At 36.0% G+C, this 21634-nt stretch overlaps 3 protein-coding genes across 4 annotated transcripts; 1 reads left to right on the top strand and 2 right to left on the bottom strand.

The window, feature by feature from the left end:
- Positions 1-1575: 1575 nt before the first annotated feature.
- Positions 1576-5653, bottom strand: LOC109079818 (claudin-3-like). Of its 2 annotated transcripts, none has more exons than XM_042710912.1 (2): positions 4885-5653; positions 1576-2173 (listed from the first exon to the last, which is right to left on the bottom strand). In XM_042710912.1, the coding sequence occupies exons 1-2, from the start codon at positions 5367-5369 to the stop codon at positions 1576-1578; spliced, it is 1083 nt and encodes a 360-aa protein (XP_042566846.1). In that variant the 5' UTR covers positions 5370-5653. The 2 variants fall into 2 exon arrangements, with proteins under 2 accessions (XP_042566846.1, XP_018950473.2); XM_019094928.2 differs by lacking the exon at positions 4885-5653 and adding an exon at positions 2300-2677 and having other exon boundaries at positions 1576-2199.
- An 8863-nt stretch (positions 5654-14516) lies between these two features.
- On the top strand, positions 14517-15474 carry LOC109060906 (claudin-4-like). Its single transcript, XM_019078058.2, has one exon. The coding sequence runs from the start codon at positions 14544-14546 to the stop codon at positions 15189-15191; it is 648 nt and encodes a 215-aa protein (XP_018933603.2). The 5' UTR covers positions 14517-14543; the 3' UTR covers positions 15192-15474.
- Positions 15475-19808: 4334 nt separating this feature from the next.
- On the bottom strand, positions 19809-21525 carry cldn29 (claudin 29). The gene is given in 3 exon segments (XM_042710914.1): positions 19809-20692; positions 20694-21005; positions 21398-21525. Coding segments are annotated over 2 exon segments (615 nt in total). The 5' UTR covers positions 20828-21005; positions 21398-21525; the 3' UTR covers positions 19809-20211.
- Positions 21526-21634: the final 109 nt, after the last annotated feature.

The raw sequence follows: 21634 nt of genomic DNA on the forward strand, positions 1-21634 counted from the left end.
AATATGAGCTTGTAAATATAATAATAATAAAATGTATAATTACATAAATTTCCCCTATATTTATACTAGATACGGATTAAACTCAGTTGAGTAGTTTTGCATTGAATGACACTTACAGCAAACACACCAGGTGAGTCATTTACCTACATGGAGTTTACCCTCCCCCCTGCCAGATGGAGAAGAGGGCGTCACCTTGAGAGGCATTGTCTCTATGGCAAAATCATTACAGAGTGCAGGCTTGTATTAATATCCCTTAGGGTTATGTGTTTGCAACACACCACGGTTTCATAGCCTGATGCCTGACTTTGTAAAACAATTCATAACCCAGAGTCTCCATTTCAACCAATGGTTATATATTTTATCCTTCAAATAAACTCCACCAAAAATTACCAAGAATGCTTTCTTTACCAAGAATTATCAGGAATAATGTAACTTGTGCTTAAATTGTTTTTATTGCACTTTTGTTGAATTTACAATAAAAGTAGGTACAGACATTCAGTATATGCATATGGTAAACTAAACATTTTGTGCCTTATAAATTTTCTTCCCTCTTCCCCTTGCCAGTTGTTCAGACCGGTCACCACCTATACCAAACATCACAACCTACAGCAAACATTTAAAACTTACCTAACGCTCTCAAAATGAGTGATCGCTCTCAGAATGTGTATTCACATTACTGCCCCAAATGTACAACAAAGAGCCAAACAGGTACAACCACTCCAACAGTCTATTGTGTGCTGTAACTGACCATTTGTTTTATATATAAGCTATTGAAATGTTTTACTTTTCCGCGCATTCAATTTTGATAATATAAAAGCAACACAATTGACTAATATTAGTGACAGTACTTAAATTATTATCTAGAAAATACACTAACAAATGTCTTTTAACTCTGTAAAAAAAAAAATTTATAATAAATCAAAAAGTTTTAAGTAAGCTATACAGAAAGGAAATGACATACAACCTCAAAAACTGAAACCTAAAAGCAAAAACAAAACAAAACACATATTCAGTTTCTTTGTCCAGTGAAATTTTCATAAGCAAATACATGTAAAGAGCTAAAGTCTTCCTCTTCCTGTCAAAATACATAAGTGACAGAAAAACCATCAGACTGACACAGCGACTGTTCTCCTAAAAAATGTCTCTGTCTCTGTCTCTGTTACATATAATATATCTCTGCATATTTATATCTGCTTACAAAGAATACATTTTGACAAATTTTGACCTTTGGGTATCAAATGACACACACACACACAAAAAGAACAGCTGAACAAAAAACAGGAAAATTTAAACAACAGCATATTAAAAACATTATAAAACATGAAATGTATAAACACAAAATCCCTGACAGGTTAACCTACGAAACCAGCCCTTAACACACACGCCAGTCTTAAAAAGATGAAAAGCAAATATTGACAGCATCATATGACCCTTCATTGCGGAGTCCTTTCAGAAGTATCTCCACCCTTTCTGTGAGATCTTCAAATCCTTCTAATTATTCTCTGTATTTTTCTACAATAAAACATTTTTAAACATAGTCCTTCCTCACAAATCAAACATCGACGGAGCATCGAACTAACCAACCCATCTGGGTGGCTTGTACTTCTTCTCTCGTGGAGGACAGGTGCAGCACAGCAATGCTCCTCCAATTAGTAACAGAGCAGCGGCGGCAAACCCTATGTAGATGGAAGCCCCAAGCTCTCTTTGCTGAGCGGTGGACAGTAACGGGTTGTAGAAGTCCCGAATGGTTTGGTTTGCCACCCAAGCCACCGGAATGAGCTCCAGGATGCCGGCAATAATGAACATCACACCAGAGATGATCATCACTTTAGCTTTGGAGGCTTCATCCTCGATACAGTTGGTGCATTTGGCGCCCATGATGGAGATCAACACACCCAGGATGGCCAAGATGATGGAAATGACCGACATGGCTCTGGAAGCCTGAAGGTCCTGAGACAGAGCCAGCATGGAGTCATAGACCTTGCATTGCATCTGTCCGGTGCTCTGTACGACACAATTCATCCATAAACCCTCCCAGATGACTTGTGCTGTGACAATGTTTGCACCAACAAAGGCTGAGACACGCCACATTGGAAGAGCACAAGTGACAATACTAATGATCCAACCGATAATACCCAGGGCAATGCCCCCGAGCTCCATTCCCATCGACATGGTGCCTTTTAGGGGTACTTTTTTTACCTAGAAAAACAATATGTAGCTTAGTCGTGAATATCATACACAAATAAAAGCTGTACTAACAACAGAAGATTAAAAAAATGGAGGCAGGAATGTCATTTACCTAGTGCTGAGATGTCGATATAGATGTCTGCCTCCCAATTCTTCCTTTCTTTGTGTAGCCTGAGAAAGTGCCGTGAAGCCAAGCAGCCTTTATATTCCCAAAGAGACAGGTGCAAGGGGAGGAGGACCTTAACGTGATGACGGGGATGTGATACAGGTTTGTGCAAGTGACCTGCCTGCTATGGCTACTGCGGGGAGAAGAACAATATGTTGGTATTCGTTTTCCCGTGTAATCTAATTCCTACTAACATTGTGTGGTGCAGAGAAACAGGCTCAACCAGGAAAAAGCACCTGCAAGCACAAATCAATAATCAAGGGGGTGGAGGAGAGGGCTAATATTTCACCTGAATCACACTTAATATTTCACACTGGAGACATTAGTGATGTTGCATATTAACTTTCTTAAGATTCAAGACAGCACTGATGAACTGATTTTATTTTATCTACAAAAGTTTTTTTTTTTTTTTGTATGAGTATTGCTTTTAACAGACGTATACAGAAAAATCGTTATTGTTAACTCCGTTTCCTCTTAGTCTACAGCATCATAAAACAAGAGAAACATGCTTTAGTGATATAACTAATCAGGACATGCTATTTCATAGAAGAGTCCTATATTATGAGGAAACCGCATTATTGGCTTGTCACAAACATTGAAAATATGTCTTCCCAAAACATAATTCTAGGGAACATAAAACTTCAGACAACAAAGGATGTGAAAAACGGACGTGAGGTCAGAAAGTACAACGAGCACCTCCATCCCCCACAGCCTCTTTTTTGCATCAAAAATGACGACAATACCTTGATTAAACTTAGTTGTTAAATTACAAAATGAACAAATTAACTGGTGAAATGCATATTAAGAAGTATTAACTTTTAGTGTTAAGTGTCAACTAAAGAGATAACGCAATAACACTGCTAAGTTTTTATTCATTCATGCCTACCTTAATCTGTTGAGTTGGATTTCTCTGATTATTGTAGATTTGTATTATAATACTTTAGCTAACATTTTCGTTATAGCTACCTCATTCAAATGATAGCCTTTACTTACCTTAACTAATCTGTTTATTATACCCTTTATTCATACAATTTAATTAGGTGTACAGTCAGTAGCTTAATTACTCCAGTGTATTATAGCTTACACATTTATGCACATTAATATCGCCAGATTTGACACGTAAAGAAGCGCTAGCTACTTTAAATCGCGTTAAACCTACAAAGATTTAAATAAATGTAGACTTTTCTCCACAGTTAACGTATTCGCGGTCGATGATGTACGCGTGCAAGTTTCTGTGACGTACAAAGCTCATGAATATGTAATGAGGTACGCGCTCTTTGTTTTATAAGTGGTTGCTAAAACACTATTTTACACTGTGTTACCATGTGAAGCGTTGCTTAACCCAAAGTACCCGATGTTTTAAAAGATAAATAAGGTCAAATATACCAATTCTGGAAAGCCCTCAAACTCAACAAATTATCAAAGAGCTGAAATAAACACATTGGAGATTCTTTAATTTATTGGTGTTATTATTTTTTTTAATAAGAATTCAATTATAAATCAGTTATACTTATTCAAATACATGTTCTAATTATTCAGTGATAAACAACAACAAACATACAAACGCCCACAATAATCTGACGAAACTTTGGGAGGTGCCTGCACAGTCTCACAGATTCTCTGTTGTGTTAAATCCAGTCTGGTGTTTGTGTCTCTCAGATGAGAGAAACAAAACATGTTTTCCCTTTTGTCAGTTTTGCATAGTTCACTTGTATTTTATTTTGTAACACGCACAGAGAGGCTGTAGAAAAAAGATCTGGCTGCTGGTCATTGCTGAAGGCCAATGCTGTGTAGATATTTTCCATATTTCCATATCTAGACAGTTGTTCATCCGAGTTTAACAGGCTTTCAGAGAATGCCAATGCCAATGAAATAAACCATAAACACAACAAAACATTAACAGAGTTGATTGCAATTAAAAATAAGTATAAACATATTAGTACAAGATTTTCCATTTTGTTTTAAGCCATTATTACTCTTTTAAATGAAAGTATAAAAATATTACTTCTCAAACAGCTTTAGTTAAACTGTAAAATAAAAATAAAGTAAAAATGTTAATAAAAGCACACAGTATTACAAAAATAAAACCACTGTTTTCCCATTATAAATCAACTAAAAAATTTGATTTGAAACATACAGAAAACAACATAGCTACTTCACAGGATGATTTATGCAAGTGGTGCTAAAGTGTATCTTAAAAAGTGTGGTGTGACAATGGACACTGATTGAACAAAACAACAGCATGTAGAAATATTCACATGAAGAAAAAGTAAACAAAAATTTTGAGTTACCTCCAACTCACATGTCACAATTATCTTTCAATGATAGACAGACAGTAAAAATCAAAAGTCCTCTGAGGTCCTCAGACATAGTCTCTCTTGTAGGTACTCGGAGCCACTGAGTGGTGGGCTGAGTAGGCGATGCGACTTTGCGGTGGGTACCTCATCTCATCTTTCGGTGGGCAACTGCAGCACAGGATGGAGCCCCCAACCAGCAACAGTGCCGCGGCGGCCCAGCCGAGGTACAGAGATGCCCCTATTTCCATCTTCTGAGCTTCTGGAATAACTGGACTGTAGAACTCCAAAATAATGGTGTGCGCTGACCAGGACACGGGAATAAGCTGCATGACCGCGGCTGTTATGAAAGCGGCACCAGAGCTGATCATCACACGGGCTTTGGCTCCTTCATCCTCAATGCAGTTCCCACAATTATCCACAACAAAACAAACAAACAGTAAAACTACACCCACGATGATGGACACCACCACCAGAGCGCGGGCCGCCTGTAGGTCTGCGGAAAGAGCCAACATGGAGTCGTAGACTTTACACTGCATCTGTCCAGTACTCTGAACCACACAGCTCATCCAGATTCCCTCCCAGTACACCTGCGCCGTGACGATGTTGGTACCGATGAAAGCGGTGACCCTCCACATGGGCAAAGCACAGCACACAATGCTGAGAAGCCAGCCAAGAACCGAGAGCGTGACTCCCACTAACTCCAGACCGAAAGCCGCCATGTCTCCACACTTTCTCCTTTCAAACTCCCTAAAAAATCTCTCTTGCGTTCACTGAGGCTCACTGTTTGTCTGTACAAGTCCTTCAGACAATTACATCAGGAATCTCCAAAATCACCAAAGGACCATTCAAGCATGGAGGTGGGTGTTGACACACTGAATCTCCTCTTCAAGGACGGCTGGAATGTTCTGTCCTGGTAGAAACTTCCCCTGTTCTGAGAAAAGGGCTGACTTATGATAAGACACAATCTTGGTATTGGTTAGTGTCCTCATAAAAAATGGGACCTGCTTTCTGTGTAGCACTTAGACAACGTAGCTTCCGTTAAAAGATAACCCAAGGTAGAGCTGTAAAAAATTCACAATAATTAACAAACAACCAAAACTACAAAAGCAAAAAACTCACTTTAAAAAAAAAATCATTGACAACGTAATGTGAAAATCTAGTGTAGGCCATAATGCATGCATACTGAAGTCTTAAAGTTCACCTAAAATCTACTGATTAAAAATGAAAAAAAATTATACACTGCTAGTTGTTATATAAAAAACAAAAACAAATGTATCAAAGTTTCCATGTCTCACAGTTGTGATTCTAAAAATAGCCAAAATATAATCATAACATGTTATATGTTTCTTAATATTTAAAACATACAAGGGATGTGGAAATCATTTGGAAAAACATTGCTGTTGTTGTTTATAAACTTCCTCAGTGAAATACAATAGAGATTTACACTTTCTCACAAAGTCTTCCTTCTTCAGTAGTAAGCAGTAAACACACAAACTACTGAATTCAAAGTCCTGGTAGCAATATAGGCCCCTCAAATCAATCCAATCCAACTTCAAAAAAACTCCAAAAAATCTAGCCATATTTAGAATATTTCAGATGCCCATGTCTTGGCTGTATAAGGATTAAATTTAGTGATGCAACCCAAAAACAAATGGGCACGGAAGTGAAACTATGAACTGATAGGCTAAGTCCACATGTGCGTATATGAGGAGGTTAGACAGTTTTAGTTTAAAAATGCAAAACATGCTGAAAGAGAGCAGATAAAGTGAAACTGTGGTGAACTATCATATTATGCCAATGTGTATTACAGTTCAAGCTTTGTTCACTTTGGAGAAAAAGACACGATTCTTCAGATGTGTACACACTTATGAAAGCAGGAATGTGTGGCAATGTTGAAAATGAGTGTTACGGCTTACAAAATAAGTTATTGTTAAACCAAAATGCCAAGACTTTACTCATGCTTTTATCATGGCATTGATATTAAATACTGGCCTGTAGAATGAAGGATCTGTGTATTTGTTAAACAGTATTGACTAATTAATGATTTCCTGATAAGACAACTTCAGAGACAACAGAGGGTCATCTGTTTAACAATATCTGACATTATCAATAATCATTGACAATATCTGTAAAGACTTACAGTGAAATGAATGCACATGGGAAATTTCATGTAAATACATTGTGATGTGTTTAAACCAGACTCTGAGTTAGTAAACATTTGATTAGTCCACCAAGTTGATAAACAATCTACTTGATATGAGGAACTTGATAAACATTTTACTGGACATTCAATAAAAACTGTGGTTCTCAAAGATGAACACGGACACATTCAGAGTGCCCGAAGATGAGGATAAAGAAAAGCTTATTAGTACAAATGCTAAACTCATATAACTTTTTATGAGAAGTAAAAAATAAAAGAGAAGAAATAGTTATTGCCATGTTTTTACAAGACTGCCTCAAACCGGTCTGTGTTTGATAGGTGAGCATGACATCATTTGCAGTGTGTTGGCCTACTTCCTTCTCAGAGAACACTGATAATATTGAAATGAGTTTCTGTGAGGCGCCATGATGTTGATGACTATGAGTTTCAGTGGGAAGATAATGTTCTTTTAAAGAGGGTGGGAGTTGTGGGGGTGAACAGTGATTCCTGTGGCACTCCATTGGCCACTTTACTTGCAGTATTTGTAATTATTTTCTGAGTAGAGTTATTGTTTTATTATTATTATTATTTTAATTGTTAATTTTTTTATTGTTTATTTATTTATTTTTTAAAAAAGGTGGAATGACCTTTCTACTTCCATGACCCAGCAAGCACAAAACGTTTTTACATTTTACTAGCTTTTGGTTGCAATATATTGCAGTATTACATTTTTAATCTAATTACATCATTTAAACTGTGAACATAAAGAGACAACTGGCACTGTAGGCGTACATTTCTATTTTCGCCAAAAACAAGAACAACAACAACAACAAAAAAAACGTACTAAACTAAAATGCGCGTACAGGGGGTCTGAAAGACACTTTCACATCACGACAATAACTTATCAAAAGTTTAAAGACGACACATATGATATAAAACAAAAACTCCTCCTTGTTTTCGGTTTCGGAGCTGGTTGTTACACAAGAAATAACAGAACCGACCCTTGTCCCGAGTTTCGAGGTGACGTATGTGATAGAACTTAAATATATAAAACAATAATAAAAGGACGAAACGCGTACGTTGGACAGGCTGCATCACTGATCTCGTTCTTCAGTCTTCAATGCAATTACATATGTAGCCACTAGTGGGCATACATTTACAATACAAAACACTGTCAGTCACATGGGGTTTGGTTATTGATGGTAGTCTTTCTTGGACAGAACACATAAATACTATTGTTATTAACAGAATGGGATGCGGCATTGCAGTAACTAAAAAATGTTGTCATTATGTGAATCAGGACACTTTAAGAATAGTTGCAGAATCTTTAATATTATGTCACTTGTCATACTGCACTGAGGTGTGGTCTTCTGCATCTAAAAAGGACTTGACAAAAATACAAGTTGTGCAAAATAAAGCAGCAAGACTTGTTCTGGGCTGCTCAATTAAAACAAGTAGAGATCAAATGTATTCTACTCTTTCATGGCTCACTTTAAACCAAAGAATAATAGTTACTTTAAGCACCATGATATATAACACATTGACAATGAAAATGCCTATTTCTCTGTTTAATCAAATAGTGTACTGTAACTCTGTGCACAGTCATAACACCAGAAAGGCAAATAATGGTCATATAATGACCCCCTATCCAAAAACTAATTTTATGAAGAAAACCGTTCTGTATAGAGCTATTGTCATCTGGAATAACATTCCCATTGAAGTTCGTCAGCTTTGTAATAAGCTGTCATTTAAAAGTAGTCTAAGGTGTTATGTGTTGGTGTAGGTTCTTATATGTCTTGATTAATGTAATTATAAATCATATTGCATTTATGTCTCGTCCTGTTATGAATCGAAACCAGATTGTATTAATTATTTATATATAATGTACATATGTATATATATCAAATGTGAATATTTGTATATTTATCAACTGTGATGATTGAAATGTTGTTGTTGTTGTTGTAATGTAACATTTTAGAATGGACCCCAGGAAGACTAGCTGATTGCACAGACTTTGAGCTAATGGGATCCATATAAATAAACAAAAACAAAATAAACCACACAAATAAAAATTATTAATTCATACTTGTTGACTTATGTATTATGTCACACTATTAAGCTGTATTAAGTCATACTGTTTGTATTTGTATATGTAAAAATGTAGGTTAACTTTCTGAATTGCATTATGTGCTTCCAGTCTTAGCAGTATCACAAGTGACAAAGCATTTTTTTTTTTTTTGTAAATGCAGCATCCACTAAATTCCTTAAAGGGGTCATATGATGTTGCTAAAAAGAACATTATTTGTGTATTTGGTGTAATGAAATGTGTTTATGCGGGTTAAGGTAAAAGAAAACACATTATTTTCCACATACTGTACATTATTGTTTCTCCTCTATGCCCCGCCTTTCTGAAAAGTGGTCTGAAAAGCGAGGTGTGCTCTGATTGGCCAGCTATCCAGTGCTTTGTGATTAGCCAAATGCCTCAAGCGTGTGATGGAAATGTTACGCCCCTTGCCATACTGTGACGCATGTCCTGGTCAAAACATGGCGCTACAAGACAAAAACAATAAAACCCATTACAAATGAGCCATTTGTTGCATCCAGTGGGGACATAATTATGGATTATAATGATTTATACTGTGTTTTTAAACATAAAACCATGTCTGCATTTGTGATCGGAGAAACGACAAACAACAAGCACTACTTTAAGTGGTTCACAATCGTAGTTCTTGCACCCACCAGCTCTGCATATTTGGCATGTATCTCTATTTGTTAACACCCCTGATTCATATAGTCAGCTCATTAGAAGTGAGCTCCGTGCATGAACTGTGTTCCCATTGATATGGTCCCTACACAGTGTTCATTGCTCCCTACTCCCTGAGCAGGGGAAATTTGTTGAAGTTACCTCACTTCGGAACATTCATTCACGGATTTGTGCTGTACAACGTCTTCACACACGGACAAGTGTGACATCATATACCTCTGTAAATAAATACAATTTAAATTCATATCTCGCACACTTCAAAGCACTTTGAATGGAACATATACATTTGCTGCGAACTGGAATCATGGCGGAATATCCTGTGATGTCCACTTCGCAGGGCACTTACATTTGAATAGAACAACATCTGAAGCCATAAGAGAAACGTACAAAATGTGCAGAGCAGGGGGGCACGAGGACTGGAATTGAGAACCGCTGCTCTACACTGCTCAAAACTCACGTTTGAATCATTAGTGCCAAATCCTTTACATTTGTAAACATACTTACAGACTGTGAGTCAGAACAGCCGGCATTGTAGTCTTCTTTCCCAGGATCAGCAAACAGTCCTCCATAAAATGCTTGCACACATCTAAATTTTTGGTTTGAACTGTTCTGGAACAGTGTTGTAAATACAACTTAACCACTGATTTGTAGTAGTGTCCTCTTCTGGAAGGCCAAACAAAGTAGTTTTGCTTTCACAACGAAAAAGCATCTCCATGACATGGTGCCGGCGGCAACAGCAAGAATCAAAGTTACACCGCCTTCTTCTTCTTCTGGTGTTAATGGCGAACCAACTTAAATGGTGCATTCCCGCCACCTACTGAAGTTACGCCTTCTTTCTTTGCGTGAACATTTGGGCTGTGTTATGCAAATCTTCCCACATCATGACGCAGACATGTGGGGGCATGTTAGAACGAGCCGTTTTAGGAGGGCGTGGACGAGTCTTAATTTTTATAAAGAATATTTATTTGGATTTGAGACTTTAGTCTTTGCAACTTTAGGGATCTTAAAAAATCACAAAAAACTCGAAAAAAAACACACTGTAAAAAATGATTCACTTTATTTACTCAATAAAATTGTTTAAAATTTTTACATCCAATATTATTAATTAAATTTAACACATTAGAATTAATTAGAAATAATCAAATTAGATGCTTACAAGCAACCATTCAAAATGATTAGAAGAACATGAAAAAAATAAGTAAAATTTACACAAAAGAATACTACGTTATACATGACAGGCCAGTAGTTGGCGATCATGAAACACCCTGTGAAAACATTATATGCATGCACATGACATCAACTTTTTTACAAATTCACGTTTTTGTTGCTTACATAGATATGATACAGGCATCATGTTCAGAAGTTTGTGTCTTCAGTCCCCAAAAACAGAGTTATTGAAGACACCTTAAGTTCACAAACAGAATCACTGAAGGAGAAAAGGGTAAATTTATAGGGTTACCATTATAGTGGTCAGTGTTTGCTTTAGTTGGGCTCTTGACCCTTGACTTTTTAAAATTACATTTTGTATGGTTGTTGTAACTGAATTATAACAGCTAGGTATGCCAAGAGTAAAGCTGTTCAGGTGGTGTTGGTTATGATTTTACATAATCATTGTTTGGCCTGAGTGTTATAAATAGAGCCTGTTCTCTGAGTTAAATGAACATTCAATATAACAGCCCCTGTAATTCAACAATAGAAGACCTGAAATTGCCTGTTAAATCCAGAGTTTAAGAATTCTGATTAAGAAAAAAAAATGTAGTGGGGAAGGGAAACCTTCTTTTAGACACACAGTGACATCAAGAACCAGCGTATGAATCTCAAGAATGGTGACGAACAGCATATTCAGATTAACAGACTAACTGTAAGCATCACAAAACAAGCTACTAAAAAATGCATAAAAAAGTAAAAATAAAAGAAAATATTAAGAATAAATCTAAGACAATTAATCTCATAATTTATTCATGCCACAAAGCATGATGGAAGCTATAAATGAGTTTTGATTGGGGGCACCCAGAATGCAGTGCAACATGCATTTTTGATGGTCACCATTGTTGAGGTTCTCAGCCTGATTCTTGATGTCTGTTGCCTAAATGAAAAAAATGTTTTGATCAGAAATGCTTCTTAGAATCTCTCTGCTTATGCTGAAAATACCAGACCTTATACTGTACAGCCAAAGGACGCCTGTTGTTGACAAGACACAACCAACTCAGAAATCCAGATCAAATGATGTCAAAACAAACAACACCAGATAATCGTATTCTTTATTGTCTTGTCTAAATGCTGTATCACAATTACAGCAACCAAAAAATTTGTTTAAAAGTTTAAGGGGCAAGAGCCCAACTAAAGCAAACACTGACCACCGTAATGGTAACCAAAATGTAGATTATGCTCCTTCAGTGATTCTGTTTGTTAACATCAGGTGTCTTCAATAACTCTGTTTTGGGGGCTTGAAAACACAAGCTTTTGAACACTATGGCTGTATCATCTCCATGTAAGCAACAAAAACATGAATTTGTGAATTACATTTTTGTTTCATAATCGCCAACTACTGGCCTGGTATGCATAACATAGTATTCATTAGCATAGTGTTTTGTTTTTCTTTCTCAAAGAAATGTTTTTTGTTTTGTTTTGTATAAACTTATTTTTTTGTGCTATTTGATTCATTTTGAATGGTTAATTTCTAAGCATCTCAGTTGATTAATTCTAATGAATTATTATGTGTTAAATTTAATTAATAATATTGCTTGTAATCTGTTGCCACAATTTTATTAAGTAAATATAGTGTATTATTTTTAACAGTGTACACCAACTACGCACACATTTCCTATCATGTATGCCTATGAAAGACGATCGAACCAATCAGAGTAGGTATGGGGCAGGTTAACATGTGCAACCCCCGCCTCTATATGCAGGCTGCAGCCAGGTGCTTCTCATTTTTTGTCCAACAAAACCAATATTTTTGTATACATTTTACTTATTTTTTTCATGTTATTTTACTCATTTTGAATGATTGCTTGTAAGCATCTCATTTGATTAATTCTAATTAATTCTAATGTGTTAAAGTTTAATAATAATATTGCTTGTAATCTGTTGCCACAATTTTATTGAGTAAATAAAAAATATATATATTTACATAAATAAGAGAAAGAAAAACTTGAAATCGCATCATATGACCCCTTTAAATGTTGATTTTGTGTTGCTTATATATATATATATATATATATATATATATATATATATATATATATATATATATATATATATATATATGCCATATTCATATTGCTCATACAATGAACACCCATCAGTAAGTTGGAAAGTTGAAATGGTTCAACATTCCATGATTAGTCTCAAAAAGGTTATGTTTATCTATTGAGTTCAAGACTTGCAGCTTTCTCAAAACAAATCCCACATGAAACAGCTCCTTATCATTGAGCAAGTGTGTCTCTGTTGACACAAATATCATGCAAATTGTTCTGAATGTGATGGTGCAGATTTAAAAACACAAGGAAAACACAACCTTTGCCAAGTCGGGACATCATACTGGCCTTAATATTATTCTTAAGTTAAGATAATTATAAGACTACTTTCTGAAGTGACTGAATACATTATTTAGTTTTACACCTTTATTTATTTATTTTTGCTATATATGCCACAAAATATAACTATGCTAGAAACATTTAAACTGCATGTATAATGTAATATATTTTTGTTCCTCCCATTCAGTTCTTTTATATTTGTTGTTCACAGCATAACCATGTGTTCTCACCTAGGAACAATATCAACTCATTCACTTCTCTTTGTAAATGAGGCTTCATGTTGTGGATAAAAATGAAATTGTTTCTCAGTTTTTCTCCTTGCTTTTTCAGAGCAAAATATAGCTTCTATACACACACAAACACAAACTGTGTTGTCTACAACATTTGATTATTCTCTGTTATTGTCATTTAAACAGGCTTGTTGATGTGACAATCTGTGATGAGCTGTTCAGTCTTGCCCAGACGAAGTGTAAACATTTCACCTGTACTCCGGCAGGAACTGGTCTGACCAGCTCAGGTGGGTACAGGTGCATTCGGCTGCTCCTCCCCCTCACTGAGGAACAATGTCAGGGAACCTTTGAGAAATAGTTTTCATTTGAATTGATAATGTGCTGAGTAAGACACTAAGTCAATATAGCCATTGTTACATATGTGTCATATGCAGAATTAATAGAGTTTCACTTGAGATATCTTTTACCTGAATTGAGCAACTTAGGGAAAACATCACACATATCTCCATGTCTGCTCTGTTGTGTCATATGAAACTAGTTGCCACTTTCTTAATACATTGTAGACTATGAGGGAGCATAAATCACAAACCTAAAAAGAGAAATATGATAATGGTCCTTTCTGTGGACAAAATTCCCTATACACTTTAAAAATAAATAAATAAATAAATATGTATACATTAATGCCATTTTTAATTTAATTGAATAATACTTTTTATATTAGTTAATTTACATTTATTGATATTAGCTCACAAGTGATTCTGAGATCCCTCAACAATTTCCAAAAGTAGTTCCAATACATTGTTTTCCCCTCTGGGAAAATGATTACTTCTTGTCTTATATTCTGTCCTTGAAAACAAAAACAAAAAAAAAAAAACAATGCAATGCACATGTTCTTTCTTGGTATATTTTACTGATCCCTCCATAGACTTTACATAGATATTTACATTTTGAAGAGTAAATAATATTTTGAGAAAGCCATATAAGGACCTGCATCCGCAACTAAAAGTGTCATGGCAGTGACTCATTTAAGCCTTGGCTTAGTCACACCCCATGAAGTAACTACAAAACCAGCAGATTATAGATGAGTGAGTCAATCTACAGAAGTCCCTCCCCAAAACTCACAGGCTCTTTTAAAGCATCAGCACACAGCCTTTCTGAGACATACACCTGTAACCAGTGCAAAGAGAGCCACCTCAAGAGACTAACAAGAGACAAAGATCATGGTGTCGGCTGGGCTTCAGTTACTGGGCACTGCCCTGGCCATCATAGGATGGATCGGTGTCATTGTGGTCTGTCATAAACACATTCACAAAGCAGACTTCATCATTGGTAATGTCATCATCACAGCGCAGACTTCATGGGAGGGAATCTGGATGAACTGTGTTGTGCAGAGCACAGGACAGATGCAGTGTAAAGTCTACGACTCCATGCTGGCCCTCACCTCAGACCTTCAGGCCGCCCGTGCCCTCACCATCATTGCCATCGTGATTGGGATCCTGGGCATCATGCTGGCCATGGCTGGAGGCAAATGCACCAATTGCGTTGAGGATGAGAGCGCCAAATCTAAGATCGGTATCACTGCTGGTGTGATTTTCATCATTGCTGGAGTGCTGTGTCTGATCCCGGTGTGTTGGACGGCCCATGTCATCATCCAGGACTTCTACAACCCCTTGGTCCACCAAGCACAGAAGAGAGAACTGGGAGCAGCTCTTTACATCGGCTGGGCAGCCGCTGGTCTGTTGATCATCGGGGGAGGATTGCTCTGTTGCAACTGCCCACCAAAGGAAGAAGCGGGAAAATACACAGCCAAATATAATGCTGCACCTCGGTCTGGAGCTTCTGCACCATCCGGCAAGAACTTTGTGTAAATGATGAACTCTGAAATGAACTCTATAGTGCCTATAATGTTTACAGTCTTGGTTTGACCAGGATGTAGCTGCTCAAAAATAGTGAAAAGCAGTCAATTAAACACTGATGCTACAAGTTTTCTAAATATTTTCTACATACTGCATAAAACAATGAGGAAAATGGGGACCCACATAAAAAAAAAAAAAAAAACTCTGCAGTTAAAGGAGGGTAATCTGAAATCTGTCTAATGATCAATTTTTCCTCTCAAACCATTTGTCATTTTTGATGTTTTTTCTTTCCATTTAAAATGCATTTTCAATTTTCAATTTTCAATTTTTTTTTTTTTTTTTTTTTAAGTATTTGAACTTTTATGATTTTGTAAATATTACTGTTTTGTACAACATTTGTATCTGGGGTGTATTCCAGAAAGGAGGTTCAACAAAAACTTAAAAAAAAATACAACACATAAGAAAACCTAACCTTATATGTTAAAAACAGATTAATATGTTTAAGAACAGACAAATTGAGTTTGTTCAATTGACTCTGAGTTGAATCTGTGTTTAGCGCGTGCACCACGACTATGAAAATCAATGATCAACGGAGCTCCGATATTACCATTCACCATGGCAACAGCAACCGACAAAAAGACGTCTGCATCAGGGGCGATTCTAGGATTTTGATTTTAGGGGGGCTCAGCCCCAAATAAGGGTATGATTAAAAAAATATTATTTGACTATTAGGGTAGGGTGGTATGCTACTAACCTTACTGAAATCCACTATTCCATTGTATTCCCTGTATTTCATATATGGGAGTAGGAGTACTGACTGAGCCATATACAACACTGTAATAAAAAAATAATTATTGGATGTGACCACTAGAAAATAGGGAATGTTGATTTTTTTTTTTTTTTTTTTTTTTACAATGAAGACCTCCTGATTCATTCACTGTACAAACACACGCACACATGTTTCCAGTACAAACACAACATTTTACTGTTTGTATTTCTATGCTCACATACAAACCTCAGATAGGAATTTTTCTGACAAAATTAAATAACATTTTAACCAGAAAATAACATAAAAGCCATAAACTTTGATTATCCATATCAGCAATATAAACAACACAGGTATGAGGCTGGACAATGGATTAAGTGGGGGCTGTGGTTAACTATCAGAAGTAATGGAAAAAACAAGCCAAAATGAAGAAGCAGCCGGTGAGAAGCAGCAGTCTTGCAGCCCAGATACTGGTCTTTCATTGGGAGCATCAACCTGTGTCTTTTAACTAACCAGCTAATATTCATTAAGAATATAGACAAACCATGTATTAATGTAATTGTCTATTGGCAATATGATTAATCTGTTCTATATTTATTTCTATTTATTAAAAATAACAACATGAATTATCAATTTGCCACTTCTATAAATCAAGTACAAATCTAGTATAAATAGTATAAATCAAGAAAATCAAAAATCCCTTTACTCTACGCTTACTCTAATTTATGTATCATGACACTCCTCCTGATTCTGGGCCATCTAGTGCTTTCAGACAATGATGTGTGTCATTTCTATGCATGGCTGCATAATGTAATGTCAAAATACATTATAATATATCTGTAATTGTAAAAAGTAAATTAAAATAAATCATGATCGTTTTCTGAATCTAAAGTATGTTTTCATGGGTGTTAATCACTTCATTTTTGTAGGAATAAAAAACAACTATCACACAAGGGCTGAAGGTGAACGCAGCGAAACGTAAAAAACCGAGCCGTCCCGTGTGCTCCCAATGCGCCAGTAACATTACATTATGTAAACTGCGATGCATTTATGACAAAGAACTGCACCGATGCATATGTAATATCATAGCATTAGCAATCTATCAATAAATGCACGCACAGACGACACACACCTTGTGCTCTCTGATGTTCGCTCTGCTAGGCGCCCCTGCAGATTGAAAAATGCGCTAAATCCAAGCAGACTCAGATAAGGGGAGGAGCCGAAACTTGACGCAGCTTGCCGCCGTTTCAAATGAGTTTTTTTTAAAGGGGACTGAAGCGATCAAAAATTTATTAATCAAATATTTTTTTTTAGGGGGGCTGGGGCAGAAGTTTAGGGCTACGCAATACACCCAAAAAAGACACAAATAACAACCCTCGAAATAATACTTTAGTCAATACAAGTTTAATTCTTATCACTGTTATAATATCACAGGTGAAAACTTGCAGAACGGTAGGTTATTGAACTAATAGGCTATTTATTGTCATGGTATGCCACGGGTAAAAAATAAAATAAAATAATAGGCCTAATAATAATCATTTAAATGCATTTTTCTTATTTTACAAATGATCTGCCAATAGGGTAAAAAATTACGATAGATTTACTTTCTATAAAAAGTAAATACTTTTTTAGCGATAGATCCTTACAGTAGGATAAGTGCAAATAGATTAAAATAGTGATATATTCTTACCATGTAAAAGTAGCAGTACTTTGCGATGTGTAAATAATAATAGATGTGTAAATAATAAATAATAATTCGATGCTATTTATACTTTATATTTATAATATATACTATTTGCACCTCAGTATGATGCAATAAAAACATAGAGTTTAAATTATTATAAATACTTTAAAAAACTGGCTAGGCACTTTACTTCCACTTTTAGAACATTTTCTTCATTTTTATTGAAAATAAATTCCAATGTGATATGTGATGGGAAAAGTGAGAAGAAAGAGCTCGGCAAATGCCGGTGTCCTGAAATGTTATCCTACCCTTTCAGATTTTCCTACCAGGGTATACAGCGCATGCGCACATCAATATTAGGTCCTTTTTCTCAAGCTGAACAACGATATTTAATGTATCTGCATTACTGTAAGGATGGGTTTATGGTTGGGGTAGTTGTAGACTTTAATAAAACACAATCTAATAGGTAGTAAAAAATATTTATTGTTGGTTTCCTGTAGCCTTATCCCTTCTAGCGACAACCGTTTATATAACACATAATTACTGTATTTGCATTACTATAAGGGTAGGTTTAGGGTTGTGGAAGGTGTACATTTACATTTACATTTACATTTAGTCATTTTGCAGACGCTTTTATCAAAAGCGACTTGCAATTGGGGGATATTTATATTTAAGGGAAGTCGTGGCCTAATGGTTAGAGAGACGGACTTGCAATCCAAGGGTTGTGAGTTTGAGTCTTGGGCCGGCAGGAATTGTAGGTGGGGGGAGTGCATGTACAGTGCTCTCTCCACCCTCAATACCACGACTGAGGTGCCCTTGAGAAAGACACTAAACCCCCAACCTCTCCCCAAACAAATCAGCACAAACAGAAGCCCACTCAACTAATCCACCAGTAGGCATATAGAGTTTAGTGCTTCTTCCTTTTTTCTAAATTAATTTGTACAGCCAGAAGGTGTCTCAAGTTATCTATCTCTTCATACACTTCAAACAATCTTGTTGCTGGGTGGTGGGCTTCTTTGTTGGAACTGCACGTCCAATGACAATAGGCCCTATGTGGCAGCCAAATACAGCCCTGCCAGATCTGTAACCCCAGCAATGGATTACGTGTGAGAATAACCTTAAGATATGTGGCAAGTACTGTGCAAAATGACTAATAGAATGAAATAGACTATCACGCAAATTATAACGACTTTGTCATTTGGTAAATGAAAATGACTGAATGAAAGCTGATGAAAATAAGTTCACAATTGTTTGTTTACAATAAAAATGTGATGAGAATAAAATGATGTTTGTGTGACTGATCATGAACATCTCTGTATGTTAACTTTAAAACTATGTTTTCTTTCATGTACACACACGCTTAACACCGAGTGAACACTCCTCTGTTGACCATTCCACAGCTGCTGTTTTGTGCCGATGCTTTTGTACCCATGCATACAAAGGATAAGTTATTATCGCCGCCAAGGAGAAACTCTTTGCACTCCAACTACTGTGCAAAATCAAACAAGCGGAAAACAAGTACAAGCCTTAATTACAGAGCCTTGGCAAATATATTTTAAACAGGAATGAGCATTCTGTCTGGGAAAAACAAAAGTAGAAAGAAATGACAAATAACTGTTTATTGATTTTTATCGGTCAGTGACAAACAAGGACATCTTAGATTATAAAATGGAGAAATATTTAAAAATCTGTATTAATCATGCCGTGTGTAATGTTGGTAATTTGTGTATTAATGCTACATATATTTTTAAAAACGATAAATGTCACTTAAAAATATATTTAGTGCATGTGAGGTTACATAAGCAATCAAATCATTTTCAAAACATTTCCAAATACACACACACACACACACACACACACACACACACACACACATATATATATATATATATATATATATATATATTACAAATGTGATGAATTTGGACTTCATAAATAAAATATAAAAAATCAAAACACCAAGTCATCGCAAGGTGTGGTTTATTTATTTTTTATAACAAACTGGCAAAACACACCCTAAACTGTATACACCCTATAACACCCTATAAAACTTATATATATATATATATATATATATATATATATATATATATATATATATATATATATATATATATATATATATAATATATATATTACTATAATGTTTTATTATTATTTTTAGATAAAACATCAGCAATACTTTAAGCGTACATTTCAGACGGCAGAAAACTTGTTAATCATTTAAGAGGTGGTAATAAGTCATTTTTGTTTGAATAATACTGCATTTGTAATATTAATACTGCATTTTAAAAGGAAAAGACAAAAATGAGCATGTGTTGACCATTGTTTGAATATAGCGATTAATTAATTTATAGGCTATTTTTACTTTTATTTATTACGTATTTTAACAACAACAACAAAAAACTTTCTATAAAAAAAGTTATATATTAAATCTGTCTAAACGTACATTCATACAGCTAGCTAGGTTATACCACTGGATAAACTGTCCATACTGTCAAAATATAACATTTTTTGTTCATTATTTAAAACGTGTCAATACAAATGAAAAGCAAAAGTTTGGATGTTGTTTTAAATGTTCTTCATACATATTCTTTTTCCGAGGCGTTTGATTTCGGTGCTGTGTATTTGGGGGCGAATGCTCGTTGGTCTTTCTGGGGGCACTGGCAGCACAGTATCGCTCCGCCGGTGAGCAGCAGCCCCGCGGCGCCCCAGCCCGTGTAGAGCGACGCCCCGAGCTCCAGTCTCAGCACGTCAGACAGGAGCGGGTGGTAGAAACCATGGATAATGGTGTGCGCCGAATAGCAGACGGGTGTGAGACACAGCAGTCCACTAATGATGAAAAACACCCCTGCAGATATGACAACTCTTGCCTTGGAGGTTTTGTTCTCGATGCAGGTGGTGCATTTGCCTCCTACGACAGCCAGGAGAATGCCGAAGACAGAGAGCACGAGCGAAGCGCGCGCGGCTTGCAGGTCCGGGGACAGGGCGAGCAATGAATCGTACACTTTGCACTGCATGTGCCCCGTGGTCTGAACCACACAGGACATCCACAGTCCCTCCAATCTGCGCCGTCACGATGTTGTTGCCGATGAAAGCTGTAACCCTCCACATAGGAAGGGCGCAGGTTATGATAGACCCCAGCAACCCAACAAACGACAGGGCAACTCCTAAAATCTGCAACCCCAAAGATGCCATGGCTCTTTTCGTCCCGTCACCCCTCGTTTTTCTTGGCCGAGAAGGCGTTTATATGCAGATTCCCAAACTCCTCGGGGTGGGATTTGGGGATTTGAACAGCGAACTGGATTTGAGAAGCAAATAGGGCTGTGGTTTTGGACGTGGTTCAGCTGCGTGGCTTGTTTTGTCAAACTCCGCACTGTAAATAAATTGTTCAGTACACTTAATTTTTTTAGTTATCTTTTTGCTTTGACCAATTTAAGTTTTATTTACTGTTTTTTTCTAAGTACTTTCAACTTAAAGTTTAGTTGACATGATAAAATAGTTAACCCAAATAAAAAAAAAAAAAATAAACAAAAACTCTCAAATAAATAAAACAAAAAAAAAAAAAAAAAAAAAAAAAAATCATCAGAAAATGACATTGCAATTGTATAATGTAGATGAAAATTCACTTGAAACAAACACACAGAAAGTGTATAAATGTATTAATTTTGTTGCTGTATATGCTTTTTTTTAATCTCAAAGTAACGTAGCCACTGACTTAAAAGGATAGTTCACCCAAAAATAAAAATTCTGTCATTAATTACTCACCGTCATGTAGTTCCAAACCCGTAAGACCTTCGTTCGTCTTTAGAAAACAAATTAAGATATTCTGATGAAATCCGAGAGCTTTCTAACCCTGCATACAGCAATGCAAGAAAATTATTCAACAATTCTTCTCTTCCCTGTCATGGGCAAGAATTACTGGTAGTGGTTCATTGTGGGCGTGGTATGGTTTCCTGTGAGCATCATTTAAGAAAAATAATAAGCAAAAATTAGTTTCTGTTC

The sequence above is a fragment of the Cyprinus carpio genome, chromosome A21 (genome assembly GCF_018340385.1).
Source record: "Cyprinus carpio isolate SPL01 chromosome A21, ASM1834038v1, whole genome shotgun sequence".
NCBI lineage: Eukaryota > Metazoa > Chordata > Actinopteri > Cypriniformes > Cyprinidae > Cyprinus > Cyprinus carpio.